The sequence below is a fragment of the Delphinapterus leucas genome, chromosome 2 (genome assembly GCF_059928025.1).
Source record: "Delphinapterus leucas isolate spDelLeu-1000000601 "Yukka" chromosome 2, BTC_Dleu_Yukka2, whole genome shotgun sequence".
Lineage (NCBI taxonomy): Eukaryota > Metazoa > Chordata > Mammalia > Artiodactyla > Monodontidae > Delphinapterus > Delphinapterus leucas.
The window spans coordinates 93,825,372-93,842,029 of NC_143130.1; the positions used below are offsets into that span (position 1 = coordinate 93,825,372).

The following is a 16,658-nucleotide window of genomic DNA, read 5'->3' on the forward strand; positions in this document are numbered from 1 at the left end:
GAAACAAGACAATAATATATCTAAGATGTTCCCTTCTTATATAAAGTTTGAAATAGGCAAAACCAAACCTTATATTATTTGGGGTTACACACATGGGTGGTAAAACTATATGGGTGAATAAAAGTAAGAGAATAGTTATCATGAAAGTAAGGATAGTGGTTACCTCTGAGGGCAAAGCGCATGTAAAGGGGGAGGAATACACAAAGGACTTCTAGGTACAGTGTTCTGTAATCTGGGTGGTGGCTATGCAGTGTTTCTCTAAACTCCACATAATATGTTCTCTATACTCCTTTAATGGTATGTATGATGTATTTAACAGTAAACTTATAAAAAAAATTTAAATGCAAATTTCTGTTCTTTAATGGTTGGTCTATTTAAATTATTCTGCTTTAATTTCTTAATGATTTTGTTTGGATATTTTGGTGAATTCCTCAGTGTGTAAAGCATCTAGCTTCAAGATTTAACCACTGTTGCCATGCTGGATTGTACAGTTTCAGTAAAAACAAAGTAATCGAGGTGGCTTAGTTTAGGTTTTTGAAATATTTAATATAACTCGAGACTGTCATTACTACATTAAAATACTACAGTGGTGCAGAAACCTTTATTGGAAACTAGCAAAATATGTGTGTCTGAACATATTTATGGGGTAAGAATTGGCAGTATTAATTTGTAAATACTTTTAACTAGTTGAGACTACTTAACAATGGAAATGATTTGGTCTGCTCTGAATATAGCGACTTTTTAACTTGCCATCTTTTATTTAAACCTGCCCAATAGGAATGGAATTTTTCTTACATCTGAACTAGAAGACTTTGAACTCTTTCTCAAAAGACTGAACCGTATTGGGGGCGTGATGCAAGATACCCTCCCTGTTCAAAACTATAGGTCCAAAGATGGTTGGGATTTCCATTGTCACTTCATTCTCTATTGTTTGGAACACAGTCTGCAGTATCTTCTTTATGTCTTTCTTGACTATTACAAGTGAGTACTAAGAATTAACTTGTCCTTGAGCAGGCCTTCATGTTCCCTCTTTCCGTACTACTTCTGAATGTGACTTTTAGGAAAATATTAAGCATTCTCATGAGGAATGCTGATCTTTTTGAAGTAGTTCCTCCCACTCTAACATTTGGTACATCTTTTAGTTCAATACTGCATTCAACTAAATGCTTATTATGTGTTTTTTGGTGATGTTAATTCTGTAACATCTCTGTTAACCTTTTAAATAACTAGAAATTAGAAAGAAATGCTTTACAAGTTTAAAAGAGGAAGGATTCTAAAGGTTAACTTGGACTTCTTTGATATTTTCATTACCAAGCAAATGTTAAAAACTTTGAATTCATCGCCACTGCAAAGTATCTTAGAAATGCTCTAAAGCTTATATTTAGATAGACAGATATCAATATATAAAATGATATCTAAGATCAACCTGCAGTATCGTTATCTGTGGTCAGTGTTAATTGCTATTGGGTCAGTAATAATAAAAATAGTAGTAGTCTCTAACATATGAGTGCTTACAGTGTTCTTGACACTAGACTTAGTACTTTACATGCATTATCTCATTTAATCTTCAGAAGACCCTGTGAGGTGGTTACTTACTCCTCCATTTCACAGATGAGGAAACTGAAGCTTTGAGAGAGACTAAGTGCCCTATTTAAGGCGTACAGCTAGTAATTGGTAAAGCTAGATTTAATTATACTTATGTTTGATTCCAGAACCCACGTTCATGTGCTAAGGAGAACATTTTTATTTTATTTTGTGTAGTAAAGACTAGGAAGTCAAGCAAAGGGTGTATTTCTTGTTCATATCATTAAGACTTACTTTGAATACAGAAATGTTTTCCTCAAAGCTACTGGCAAGTGAAAGTTTAAAAGCTGTATTTTTAGAGGACCTGTTATGAGCCTTAACTGCTTAGTCCCAGCTTCTCTTGTAGTTACGTAAAGGTTTTCAAAAACCTCTTAAGTTTGAAAAAGCTAAAGAGCTTTTGTTGTTAAAAAAAAAAAAAAAAACCAATACAGCATATCTTCAAGTGCAAAGATATCTGGTGGTAATCTTATACAGAGTTGGTAAAATTTCATCACAGTAGGAAATACATTTTAAGTGATATTATCCCTGTCTCTAAAATTGTCTATTTCCAGATCATAAGGCATATGTAAAACAGAACACAAGACTGGGATTATATTGTGTTATATTTACTTTTTAATTACAAAGTTCTTTTTTTTTTTATGCTAGTTATCACCTGAGCAAACATGGTTGTAATTGTCTGTCTTATCCTCTATGTTAATCAGATAGTTTTTTTGTTTGTTTGTTTTATATACAGACTTAGTCCTTCAAATTGTCCCTTTTTGGAAAAAAAAGAATTACATGAAGCTCACCCTTGGTTTGAATTTTTAGTTCAGTGTCGACAAGTTTCCAGTAATTTAACAGGTATGGGTGTATTGTATTAAATAATAAAACTTGCTTTGGATAAATAACTGGTCTGTTGAATGTAATTTAAATTGCCAACTCTTTGAATAAACTGTCTAGCTGTAGACAAATATTTGACCATAATCTAGACTCAAGCTTTATTTAAAAAGCAAAAGACCAAAAATGTTAGCCTCTTGACAGTGAAGAAAACCAGACTTGGAGCAGATAGCATGTGTGGTTATGTTGGCTATCTCTTACCCTACCAGTTCATCACAGGTTCCTGCTCTTTGGTAGACTGACACCCTGTTTCCATGAGGAGGTGGTCTATCTTCCAAATGGCTGCCCTGAATCTTTCAGTAAGGAACTCCAGTTGGAGTGAAAATAAATCCATAGTATATGTGGGATTGTTGTGTCTTCTCTAGTGGAGCCAATGATGGAGAGCCTTGCTCTGGTTATAATCAGGTAGAAAAACCCTGTGACCCCTGAGGGCTTAGTGGGTGTTATTCTAGAGGTTCAGGAAAGGGGACAGGCATACGCAAGGAGTGTCAACAGCCAATCTTTCACTTTTATGTAATGCCTGATTTCTTTCCTAATGAATAACTTTTTTCATAATGTGGGTTGAGGGGTTTTTGGTTTTGTTTTATTTTTCTGGTGATCATAAAGTAACATGTTTCATTGTTAAAAAATAATAATTAAAAAATAGGAAGCCACAGACAGCTATCAAGATAACACCTCAATAGGTAGATAGCTTAAGTGAACAGGAAGATAACTATCCATAGGGAACTCTTGATATGTTTTAATATATTTTGTTCTAGTTATTTTCTCTATACTTTTTTTAAACCTAGTCAATATTGTATTTCATTCATCCAACAAATATTTATTTATCCCCTACCTGTGACAGTCTGTAAGTGCTAGGGATATAACCAGAAACATCTATGTATTTGTATATTGTGTTTTTTCATATAGTAATTGTAACATAAGAATTTTCCTATGTTCTTAGAGACAATGACCATTTTATGTCTACATAATATTTCACTGTATAGAAATACTCTTATTTAATTTACTATCCTCTCATTTTTTGACATTAAGGCTGTTTTCAATTTTTCCTGTTATAAATAATAATCTTGAGTATATTTGAACATAAAATTTTTGTGCTTGTTTCAGATTATTTCCTTAGTACAGATAGGTTCCTGGATATAAAATTCCTGGGTCTGGGGTTATGTGCATTTTGAAGGTTCTTTTTTTTTTGTTTGTTTTGTTTTTTTGAAGGTTCTTGATATAAGGCTAGATTGCTTTCCAGGAGGGTTACACCATTCTTTTCTGTAAGTCCCAGCTTCTGTGCACACTGACCAGCTCTGTGCTTGAGAATGAATATGTTTAAAAATCATTGCTGATTTGATAGGTGATATATGGCATCTAATTACTATTTTAATTTGCATTTCTTTATTGCTAATGAATTATATATTTTTATGTGTCAGACACTTATATTTCCTTGTTTGTAAAATGGTTATTTCTTTTGTCCATTTATCTGTTACAGTCAGTCTTTTGGGCTTTTGTATTGATATGAGCTCTTTGTTGAAGGCATTAATTGTTAGGTTGTCATCTGTTGTTGATTTTTCCCCTTGTTCATTACTACCTTTCAATTTTCTTTGTTTGAATGGAAGTTTTTATTTTTATGTGGACAAATCTTTTTTTTTTTCCTTTGTGACGTTTTCCCATTGCTCTTAAACTTAGAAAATCCTTCTTACTGTGGATAGAGTTAAAAATTAAGTTTCTTTCTCAGAATTATGTAATCCTTAGTTTAGTATTTCTCTCTCTCAAGGAGAAAAATGTACTCTCTTATTTTCAGATCCCAAACTGATCTTCCAGGCTAGCCTTGCAAATGCTCAGATACTGATTCCCAGCAACCAGGCCAGTGTAAGCAGTATGCTATTGGAAGGACATACCCTCCTGGCCCTTGCTACCACAATGTATGCCCCTGGGGGCGTCAGCCAGGTATGGACAGCACTTTTACCTGTTATGGCAAAATAGGACTGATTTTAAATTTAGCAGAAATATCGGTGGATTTTCTAGGTCTCAGTTGATATTAAAATATAACCACTTACAAGTATTTCATTAGATTAAAGAGCATAAAAGAAGGGTGAATTTTTAAACTTTATATCATATCCTCTTAAGTTGAAAGGAGACTGCTATAGTCAGCCCTCCATATTCGGGGGTTCTGCATCCACAGATATGGAGGGCTGACTGTACTACAGTATTTTATATGAGGGACTTGAACATCCTCGGATTTTGGCATCTATGGGGGTCTTGGAACCAATCACCTGTGGATACCAAGGGGCGACTGAATGTTGTATAGTGATTTTTTTCCTGTTTATTTGTTCTCTAATACTCCAGGTTTGTTTTCAGGATAGAATCAAGATCTAATTGCTCCTTGGAGTAAGTATACTTTAAATCTGTGACTTGGGAATTATTCTGTTATTTGACCTCTTTGAGAGTTAAAAAGGAAATCATAATTTTTAGCTACCCTTAAAAACTCTTTTGAGGAATCCAGTGAAAAGTTGCCCGTCTCTGCTTTTTTGAAAGTATAGTGTGGCTGGTTAGAGGGAACTTAAGAATGCTGTTAAACATCTAATCTGCAAAAGTTTGTTACTGATGCTAGCTTAATTTAATACTACCTCTTTTAGATTGTTGCAGTATACCTTAACTTCATGGTTATTTATTCTTCCTGTTTTTGATCACTTGTCAGAATAACTTGAGACCTGAGAGGAAAGGACCTAAGAGTCATCTAGTCTATTAGGTTTTTTTCTTGTAAAATATTTACTATTTAATATCTGAAATTTTTAAATATTGCAGTAGAGCCTTTTTTCAAACAGCTTTTCCTTATGCAGTTTGAAAACCACTGATCTAGCTGAACTTTCTAATTCTGTAGATGAGGAAACTGAAGCCTGCCTGATATTAAATATCTAGACCAAGGTCATACAGCTAGTTTGTCTTAGAACCAGAACTAGAACGATTGGCTACTGACTCCTTGTCCAGTGCTGTTTTCACTACCACCTATTATATGAAGCTAATCTTGTTTCACAGGCTACTTATGAAAAAAGGACTTAAATTTGAAGAAGAGAAAAACATTATTCTATACCATGTTATCTTTTTATTTAGGTTGTTCAGAATGAAGAAAATGAGAACTGTGTGAAGAAAGTAGATCCCCAGCTACTGAAGATGGCATTAACTCCTTACCCCAAGCTTAAAACTGCTCTCTTCCCACAGTACACTGCCCCTAGTGTCCTGCCACCAGATATTACACTCTACCACCTGATTCAGGTACAGTATTTAGGAGTATCAGTCAGCGTTCAGCCAGGAAAACAGGAACCACTCTGGGTCTTCCAAATGGAGGACATTTAATATAGGGAATTACTTACACAGAATGATAGCAAAATGGAGAAACCAAACGTGTGATGATGAGACAACCCAAAAATTAACAAAGAAGGAAGCAGTCAACACCCCCTAAGGCTGTGAGAAAGTGGTGTTGTCTGAACCCAACAGCTGTAGCCTCTCTGGGAGCTAAAATCACAACCGGGCTACCTACTGGGAGCTGGGACGAGAGGGTAGGGCTGGAACCATGCAAGAGATGCCCTAGAAAATAAAGAAGGGGAAAATATCTTGGTTTCTCCCCTCTTGCCACCTTTAATCTCCCATGTTGTCTCTCATGGCTATACCTATCTGGTAGCCAGAGGGCAAGTGAGTTTGGGAAATGCAGTTCTCTGCAGTTCAGGGCAGAACATGGGAAAGGTAGAAATGGATCTGAGAGCAGACAGATAGTTGGCCAGCATACTTGTCTGCTACTTTCATTGAAAGCTGCTTCATTCTACCACTGATAATTTCTGTCTCTTCTCAGTGAATAGGGCTGTTTATTTATTTAAGTCACCTTTAGGACAAAGACCTCTTTAAGAATGTGAGAGACTTCCCTGGTGGTCCAGTGGTTAAGAATCCACCTTCCAATGCAGGAGATGCGGGTTTGATCCCTGGTCAGGGAACTAAGATCCCACATGCCGCACGGTCAGCTAAGGCTGTGTGACGCAACTACAGAGCCCCTACGCCTCAAGTAGAGGGAAGCCCACGTGCCACAACTAGAGAGCCCACATGCCGCAGCCAAAACCAATAAATTTAAAAAAAAAATGTGAGAGAGCTATGAACCCTCTTCCCAGAAAAGTTGCACATAATTTTGCTTATATTTCAGAGGAATTCACAGATTCCCTGAAACCTATCCTGGGATCCTCAATTAAGGACACCTTCTTTTGCTCATTTCTCATTTCAAAAGGCTTTTGCTTTTTTTCCTGGGTACCAATATTCCTATAGTGTCTTCAGTTCAATCTAAACTCTATAATCCTATGAAGGTACAAAACCTCTCTTACTCTAATGAGAAATTTTTTAGGGTACAGACTGGTGCTACTTAAAAATGTAGTCCCCAGGCAGGTGCCAGTCCATGAACTGCTTGTTGCTTGTATGTGTCAGCAGGGTTGGCTTTTTTTTTTTTTTGGTTTGTTTGTTTTGTTTTGATTTTATGTAGCAAGACTTTCTCAAAGAAGGAAGCAGTAAGCTAGATTTATATTTATCACAAGCTTCTTATCTCATTGCAGATCAGCACTTTGAGTAACATTGGTATATAAACTAGATATAAGTAGATTATATAAAAACATAGTTTTACTACCTAAAGTGGATTCAATCTGCCTAAAACATAAGAGGTTTCAGGTTGTTCTTTGTTCTGTTTTCAGGTTGACTGAGGCAGTTATTTAGTCCTGTTATTTTAGGAAGAGTATTCCTTCCTTAATAGACCACAAGATTCTCCCTTAATTTAAAATTAAAGCTGCTTTGGAATTCCATGGCAGTCCAGTGGTTAGGACTTGGCACTTTCACTGCCATGGCCCAGGTTCAATCCCTGGTCTGGGAACTAAGAATTAATAAGTAAATACATACATACATACATACACGCATACATAAATACATAAATAAAATTAAAGCTGCTCTTTTCTTAGCCATCCAGATCTTGGCCTAAGAGTTCTGTTGTCTCCTGTATCCCTCCCACCATCTATTTACTGTCTTTGCTAAACCTTTGGCGTACAGATTTCAAAACAGCCAGTGCTCCTTGCTCTCAAACCTTTTCTGACTGACCTGATCTTAGTTGGCTGTTTTTTCTTTGCTGTTGTTAGTGATGATTTGTTCATCACATTCCTTTAACCCTTGATCTAGTTGTCTCATTCTTTCCTGACCTGCCTCAGCACACCTTGTTGTATTTACGGTGGTAACATTTTCTAGCCTCTCAGTCCTCTTGCCTTTTGATTCCAAAGGACTTCTAAAGCCATTTTTACATTATAATTGATGCTGGTTCTATCAAAAGAGAGTATACTTTGCAGACATAGTTTGAAGTGCGGAGAGTCTTTAAAAGGAACATAGCCAGTTCTATTTTTATTAATGTAGAAAAATGTCTCATATGCTCTGTGTTCAAAGAATTTATGTCTAGAAAAAAGCTTTTAATTGCCCTGAAGAAGGGAAGCCGAACTGCCTGTGAAGCTCTTTCATATGATTTTGTTTACTTCACTTTAGAATCAATTAACTTTTAACTCTGATTTGACTTTTCCCCTTTTTCAGTCATTATTGCCCTTTGATCCTAGCAGATTGTTTGGCTGGCAGTCTGCCAACACACTGACTATAGGAGGTAAGTCATTATGGATTCTTCTTGCTTTAGAAGCATTTCAGCAGTGTTGACAGAAGTTCATTTTTGTAAAGCCAACCTAGTTTCCCCCCTGCTTTCTATTTTAAAAATAAAGGCATATTCCACTGGAAAACATTTTCTTTTTTTTTAATTGAAATATCGTTGATTTACAGTATTATGTTAGTTTCAGGTGTATAGCACAGTGATTCAGTTGTATATATATTCTTTCTCTGATGCTTTTCCCTTATAGATTATTACAAAATATTGAATATAGTGCCCTGTGCTATACAGTAGGTCATTGTTGGTTATCCGTTTTATATATAATAGTGTGTATATGTTAATCCCAACCTCCTAACTTATCCCTCCCCACCCTTTCCCCTTTGATAACCATAAGTTTGTTTTCTGTGTCTGTGACTCTGTTTCTGTTTTGTAAATAAGTTCATTTGTATCATTTATTTAGATTGCACATATAAGCTATATCATATGGTATTTGTCTTTGTCTGACTTATTTCACTTAGTATGATAATCTCTAGGTCCATCCCTGTTGCTGCAGATGGCATTATTTCATTTTTTATGGCGCGCTCTCTCTCTCTCTCTCTCTCTCTCTCTCTCTATATATATATATATATATGTCACATTTTCTTTATTCATTTATCTGCTGATGGACATCTAGGTTGCTTCCATGTCTTGGCTATTGTAAATAGTGATGCAGTGAACTTTGGGGTGCTTGTATCTTTTCTGATTATACAGAAAATTATACAGAAAAAATCTGATTATACAGAAAAAATCTGATTATACAGAAAAAATCTACATCTGTAACTCTATTTCTGTCTTGTAGATAAGTTCATTTATACCTTTTTTTTAAGATTCTACATATAAGCAATATCATATGATATTTGTCTTTGTCTGACTTACTTCACTCAGTATGACAATCTGTGGGTCCATCCATGTTGCTGCAAATGGCATTGTTTCATTCTTTTTTATGGCTGAGTAATATTCCATTATATATATATGTACCACATCTTCTTTATCCATTCCTCTGTTGATGGACATGTAGGTTGCTTCCATGTCCTGGCTATTGTAAATAGTGCTGCATTGACCATTGGGGTGCATGTATCTTTTAAAATTATGGCTTTCTCTGGATATATGCCTAGGAGTGGGATTGCTGGATCATATGGTAGCTCTATTTTTAGTTTTTTAAGGAACGTCCATACTGTTTTCCGTAGTGGCTGTACTAATTTACATTCTCCCCAACAGTGTAGAAGGGTTCCTTTTTCTCCACACCCTCTCCAGCATTTATTATTTTTAGACTTTTTATGATGGCCATTCTGACCATAGTAAGGTGATACCTCATGGTAGTTTTGCTGGAAAACATTTTCTAGGAAGCTGAATTGAAAACATACTGTGAGTTAAAAGTCATTGTATGAGGTCACTAGTGCTTTACTTGCTGGGGAATGTAATATAGACCTTCTGCTTAAATTTCTCCCTTTCCAAAAATCCTTGTTCACTTGCACTATAGTATTATAAAGGTTAAGAGCATAGGTGTTGGCATTAGACAAATCCTGGCTCTACCATGTAATAGCTGTATGACCTTGGGCAACTGATTTAACTTCTCTTCAGTTTTCTATAAAATAAGGTAAGTGACGGTGTCCACCTCACATGTTACATGAGAATGAAAGGAGACAAGGCATTTAAAAAGCTGTTGCAGTTCCTGACACATGGTAAGCACCAGATGCGCACACACTGCCATCCTCTCTAGACCATAAAACTTCCCCTGATTTTTTTTTGTGTGTGTTGTTCTTAAACTCTGCTTTTTCTATTTCTTTTTTACTTATTCATTTTGAATTAGCCTTTAATATCATATTACCTGTGGTGCCTCTGCCTATATTACTCTAAAGGAGGCTTCAAGTTAGTACTTTCACATAATATATACCTTGTAATATATACCCTGTAAATATTTATTGACTTATGTAAAAGTGCATTTTCTAATGTGTCAGTTTTATAAGTTCAAATTTCAATATATTGAATTTACCTAGTGCCTAGTGCAGTGCCGGGCCTATAATAGATATGCAATCGATATTTGTTCAGTGCAGGATAAAGTAGTGCTTATTGCATTTTCAAGTGAAAATACTCATTCTAATCTCAGTGAGGTTACCAGAGAGTAGACAGAATCCCCTGTACTGTTCTAATGCCTCCAACTCCATCAGCCAGAGTCCTGAGGCCCTGGTGGAGATGGAACACTCTACTGGGTACACAGAGGAAGCTGAAGGCATGTTCCCTGCCTGATTTTTAGAAGTTTAAAGCATATTTGAGGAAATAGAGCACAAATTAAATGAAACAATTATCATGAAGACATAATACGGATTTTTTTTTTTAATACGGATTTTTTAAATTGGAGAGTTGTATTTAATTAGAATGTTGACTTCTTTTATCATATGGTTTTACCACTGAAAGTGGCCACAAGGCAACTGCATGGTGATTTGGCTTCTGCAGCAGGCCAGAGAAAAATTTCTCTTCAGATAGAATTTTCTCTTATACAAAATCTCCATACTAGCCACCAAACCACTAAAAATTCAGGGTCTTATTTGAATAAAAACTCAAGTTTGTTCATTCAGCTTTATATGAACTCAGCAAATATTGAATGAATGAATGGTTTTATATGTAATTGTAAGTTACCAGAGTCACTCTGATCTTACAAATAATACAGATAAGGCGTGTGACAGTTTTTTAATCTCAAAGGAGGTATACTTTTAAGTAATAGCTTTGTAAGATGACAGACTCCTCTAAAGTCTTCAAGTACCGTTTTTTTAATAAGAGCTAAGTCACAATATAAAAAGCCCTTGGAATTCCATGGGAGGGATACAACTTTATTTCAGAAGTAAGCTTTGAACTTTGAAAATAAGAGCAGATGCACTGTTAACAGTTCAAAATGTTGTTTTGTCTCGTTTTTTTAATAGGTAGTAAGCAGTTAAGAAGCAGTTAACTGTTCCTATCAAGCCCTAACTTTGTTTCATACCAACTTTTCACATCCAAATATCTTTTGACTGCGTATTTTTCTAAAAAGATAAAAAAAAAATTTTTCTGCTTTTTTCGTGGACACAGAGGAACTTTGACTACTCTGCTGGTCTTGGAAAGTTGGTATCATGATGTAGATAATAAGGTGCTCTATGAATCCAACATCAGAAAGTACAGGTAGTGATAACAAAAATTTATTAGGAGGGTATTAATATGGAGAAAAGGATGTTCTTCTCAAAGTATTTGTTGGAGAAAGGTACAGTGAGTTGGCCTTGGTGAATAGAGGATTCATATAAATATGAGCTGCATGAATGAATTAAAAAGCTACACTTGCAAATCATTAGCAGAGATTTTGTAGTTAAAGGGTTATTGCCACTGTGAACTTAATGGATCATCAGATACAAAATTAAAGCATCTAAAATAACAAGTAAGTTCAGTAGGGGGAAAGCATAGTTTATAAGTTTTGTTTTGTTTTTTTTTGTGGTACGCGGGCCTCTCACTGTTGTGGCCTCTCCCGTTGTGGAGCACAGGCTCTGGAGGCGCAGGCTCAGTGGCCATGGCTCACGGGCCCAGCCGCTCCGCGGCATGTGGGATCTTCCCAGACCGAGGCACGAACCCGTGTCCCCTGCATCGGCAGGCGGACTCTCAACCACTGCGCCACCAGGGAAGCCCCTGTTTATAAGTTTTTATGCAGCTTCTCAGGTACACATTTTTGTATAAAATGAGGGCTACCTCCACACATTAAAATAAAATTACTACATCTTGGTGGTTCAAAGTGATTCACAGTGGTACAAAATGATTACAGCAACCAGTTTTCTTTTACCATTGCAGAGTAAAGTTTTCCACATGCAGATCTGAAACTAATCATGGTGAGGTGCAGAGGATTAATACTGCTTCACTTTCCCCCCAGATGCAGCGAGTCAGCTCCCACATTTCTCTAGCCCTGACCTGGTTAATAAATATGCTATAGTAGAACGTCTGAATTTTGCTTATTATTTACATCATGGACGACCATCGTTTGCGTTTGGTACTTTTCTGGTTCAGGAATTAACCAAGAGCAAGACCTCCAAGCAGCTGTAAGTATTTAAAACATAATTTGTACTCTTAATAAAAGGCATATCTGTGTACTTTTACACATGCATATAAATGCATATAAAAAACCTATTGGAAACATACCACAGTCAGTTTTGACTGGGGAATTATATATATATGTATTTTTTCATTTGTGCTTTTCTGTATATCCCAGGTTTCTGGCATTTAGCTTGTCTTACTTTTGTGTTTTTTGTTTGTTTGTTTGTTTGTATTTTGGCCCGCGCCATGCAGCTTGCGGGATCTTAGCTCCCCCACCAGGGATTGAACCCATGCCCCCTGCAGTGGAAGCATGGAGTCCTAACCACTGGACCGCCAGGGAATTCCTTTACTTTTGTTAATAGGAAAAAAAGATTAAAATATATTTTAAATAAGATAATAAATATATCTGAAAACCATGTTTTTAAATAATGATCCAGGAGCTTGCCAAATGTTAGCAATTATTATAAAGAGGGAATTCTATAGTGAGATGTGAATTCTGTATTTAAGATCTTGGTCTTTTATAATTCACTTTTATAAAGCACAGAATTGGGAGGAGTATTTGATATAATCAGCAGCTAAATACAGATTTATTTTATTTATTGTTTTATAGTTAACAAAATAATGCATCTTTATGTTAAAATATTTAAGTAGGTCAGAAGGGTGAAAAATGAAAGAAAAAAGTCCCTCATTCTCTCATCTTCATTCTACATATTATATAAACATGGTTAATTTCTTGTGCATCTTTCCTCAAAATTTTTCTATTCATGTAAAAGTACATATATGAGTCGTTTAAAATGTATGTGCTTTATGATGTCAAATTTTAGGTGGCATTAATTTTCTTGGTAGTTTGTGTACATACAATTAATAAGATCATAAGTTGGTAGTCTTTCATAAGTTCTATTCCACGTTCCCTGAATAAAGTTGGAAGCAAAAATAATTTGGACTATGAGTAGGCATTTTAGGAGAAGGTAAAATATAAGGGAATAGGGGGCTATGGAGCCAGAAGGAGACTAAAAGCTACCAAGAACCTAAATGGATGTATATAAGGGGTGAAAAAGGGAAGGGGGAGGAAGTCAAAAATCGCATGCATCTGATGCTCCAGGTATCACTGATGTAATTCAGTCTGCTTTTCCTGGTGAGAAAAAATTTTCACGTGCTCATGTGATTTTGATTCCTTTCTTTTTCAGAATCCAGCAAGTAGGCAATGAAGCCTATGTTTTAGGGCTCTCCTCCTTCCACATACCTTCAATAGGAGCTGCCTGTGTTTGTTTCTTAGAACTGCTTGGCCTCGACAGCCTCAAGCTCAGAGTTGATATGAAAGTGGCCAATATAATTTTGAGCTACACGTGTAGAAATGAAGATGCTCAGTACAACCTTATCAGAGAGTCTCTAGGTACAGCACCTTTATGTCATTTGTTTTGTTGAGAGGACAAGGGACAAATAGGTCTAAGGCATTGAATTGTGAGTGGTTGGGGAGGAAACAGTTATCTCCTGTTTCATCCTTTTTCTGCAGAATTTTTGCACTTTCTCTCACTTTATTGGGCCCTTTAATGGGTTTCTGAAATGTCTCTGGGCCACACTCTTCAAACAGAACTGCCCAGTTCCTGACCTTTTCTCTTGACCATATTTTGTTGTTTATATTTCTTATAGCTGAAAAACTATCTAAACTGGCTATGGGTGAAAAGTCAACCATAGAAGAATTGCTTGTTCTCTTAGAAGAAGGTATATGGGACAGCATTCAGCAGCAGGAAATAAAGAGGTTCGTGAGTTGCGATCCCAGCCTCTTTCCTAGCAAGCTTTATTGTTCCAATCTGTGTTTGCCTAGTCTTTCTTCCAACACATGTTTTCACCAGACCTTATCTTCTTACTCATCGAGCACATAACAGATTTCAATTGCATCTTGCCATCAGTAAAAGAAGGGTGAAGATAATGATTCCCTCTTTACAGATAGAGTTTCCAAGAGGTGGAGAAGAGCTTTGTCTCCTCTACTGTGCTGCTGGTCTGAGAAGTCTCTTAAGTGTTACATGTTGAAATCATTTCAGAAGGAGCAGGATAGATGTCACAAAATTTTACTCTAAGTGATGTCCTTGATTTTTTTCTTGCTAATATATGTCCATATAATATATGGAAGGTGAGGTGACCGTCTGTCCACAAAAGCCCCTCTCCTTATACATTTACGTCATCTTTCCTCTGTGCTATTCTCCACTGGGGCTGACCCGCTACCCCGACCCTGGGAATGCACCATTCTCGTGTACCTCCTGTCACTGACTGTTCTTAGCAGTTTCCTTCTCAGCAGGTACCCTCCCCTTAGCGAGGAAGCCCAGGCACCTATCAGGGCTCTGATACTCTAAAGTGAATCATGCAAGAGAATTAAGCACTCAGACAATTTCTTGAGTGACTGTTTTTCTCAATTCTCCTAAAGATGGTACATAGCTGGTTTGATAGATACTTGGTTGATAAAAAAGGAATGAATTTTGCCAGTATGCTAAGAAAGTTATTGTACATTATGGGTGAAAGAGTCCTTTTTTTCCCAAAGCAGTCTAATAAGTGTTTGGTATTTGTTGAAACGCTTTTTAGAGAATATACTATAGTTTATTTTTTACTAAGTTTCCAGTTTAAAGCTACATTTTAACGAGTTTTTTCCTCTTACCCCCCACCCCCACTCCCAATTATAGGTTATCCAGTGAATCCAGCAGCCAGTGGGCATTAGTGGTACAATTCTGCAGGCTCCACAATCTGAAACTGAGCACATCTTACCTTAGAGAATGTGCCAAAGCAAATGATTGGTTACAGTTTATTATTCACAGCCAACTCCATAATTACCACCCAGAGGAGGTAAGCAACCGATTGTTGCCAGTTTTTCAAGAATAGAAATTGGAACACTTCTCAGAAGACAGTGTTCTTTCTGTTGTGTATACATAGGCTTTTGTTTGCTATGATACTATTATTTTTACTAAGATTTCAGTGGGTTGGCTTCAGAGGACTAGTCATTACTACTAAAGAGCTGAAGGAAGAGTTTTTGTGACTCCAGATTGAATATGGAAACTTACTCAAACACAACAACTATGTAAAATTGTATGGTCACCTCTGACGCAGTTCAGGGTGAGAAAGAACAATTTTGCCTATGCTTTTCTCCAACATTTTCAGCTCCAGCTGAAATTGGAAGTTGGTTGTCTTTTTTGATCATCAATCATCTAATATGTTTTCTAGGTGAAATCTCTTCTCCAGTATTTCAGCCCTGTTCTTCAAGACCACTTAAGACTGGCTTTTGAGAACTTGCCCTCAGTGTCCAAGTCTAGAATGGACAGTGATCAAGTCTGCAACAAGTCCCCGCAGGAACTGCAAAGAAACAAAGTAGAGATGACTGATTTCTTTGAAATTCTGCTTCAGTGCTCAGAGGTGCCAAACTCCTGGTGCTGGCTCCTGGCAGAAGCAGTGAAACAACAGGCCCCAATCCTTAGTGTCCTGGCCTCATGTGTCCAGGTGAGAATCTTGAGAAGCCTACATTAGGGACTCAGAGGGCAGTAGAAAAAGTGGGAAGAGACAGGGAAGGCTGATAATCAGGGAGAATGTGAGGTGATGACAGTGAGGCCCTAGCATGTGCTTCCAAGGTCACTGCCACTTTTTGTGCTTCCCCAGCTTAGGCTTCAGGCCATCTAGTGCATTTCCTTGTGCCTTAATGTTCAGTAACTTAAGTGATCAGAGCCTTGGCTTCCAGTTGGCAGTCATAGAGAAGGATGCTTTGGTGGACCGACCACCTCTGTGTCTTGAGCAGGGAAGAGGGATGCTCCAAACAGTCCCTTGATCAGCAGTTCTGTCGAGGACAGTCTTGTTTTCTTATACTTAGTACTTTGCTGACCTCCACATATATCCCCTCGGTTTCTTGGCCTTTTGACCTACTATACTCTGCAGGACAGTTTATAACAGTCCCTTGGTTGTCCATTAGAGTTTGTTTCATGTTTGAAGGATTTTCAAGTCATTTTAACCAATTTAGTGAGGTGACTTGTTCTAAACAGGAAATATCCATCTGTAGTTGTAGCATTGCTGGAAGCTTCTGCAGTCAAGTAATCCATGTGCAGTCATTATCTTATTTTGAAAAGTTCTTATCCACTGGCAGGACGCCAGTGCTATTCCTTGCCTCTGTGTTTGGATCATCACTTCCGTGGAGCACAGTGTTGCAGCTGAAGCAATGGGACACATTCAGGACTCAATGGAGGGCCATACCTGGGACCTTGAGGACCTCTCAGTCATCTGGAGGACATTATTAACACGGCAGAAGAGCAAAACTCTCATCAGAGGTTTCCAGCTTTTCTTTAAGGTAGTGTTAGTTCATTTCTTTCCTCAGTTTAAAAGGGTTACTTCAGAATATCCCCCGTTGGTTTTTAAAATTATTCCTATCTCTGGGATTTTTTTTTTTAAGCCAACAACAGATAACGATATTAGAACTATCATTTATTTA

At 36.9% G+C, this 16,658-nt stretch overlaps 1 protein-coding gene across 7 annotated transcripts in view; it reads left to right on the top strand.

The window, feature by feature from the left end:
- The window catches only part of SPG11 (SPG11 vesicle trafficking associated, spatacsin), a 76,376-nt gene that overhangs the window by 27,183 nt on the left and 32,535 nt on the right, over positions 1 to 16,658 (top strand). For 6 of the 7 annotated variants that reach the window (XR_002646552.3, XM_022587204.3, XM_022587203.3 and 3 more), the window contains exons 16-26: positions 778 to 981; positions 2,318 to 2,424; positions 4,253 to 4,398; positions 5,563 to 5,724; positions 8,050 to 8,116; positions 12,039 to 12,204; positions 13,387 to 13,592; positions 13,850 to 13,958; positions 14,875 to 15,034; positions 15,410 to 15,682; positions 16,317 to 16,517. Coding sequence is in view for 6 of the 7 variants with exons in the window: in XM_022587204.3 (XP_022442912.1) it covers positions 778 to 981; positions 2,318 to 2,424; positions 4,253 to 4,398; positions 5,563 to 5,724; positions 8,050 to 8,116; positions 12,039 to 12,204; positions 13,387 to 13,592; positions 13,850 to 13,958; positions 14,875 to 15,034; positions 15,410 to 15,682; positions 16,317 to 16,517 (1,801 nt within the window). In the remaining variant the exon portion in view is untranslated. The remainder of the gene's footprint in view (positions 1 to 777; positions 982 to 2,317; positions 2,425 to 4,252; positions 4,399 to 5,562; positions 5,725 to 8,049; positions 8,117 to 12,038; positions 12,205 to 13,386; positions 13,593 to 13,849; positions 13,959 to 14,874; positions 15,035 to 15,409; positions 15,683 to 16,316; positions 16,518 to 16,658) is intronic. The other variant, XM_089907278.1, reaches the window with a different exon arrangement.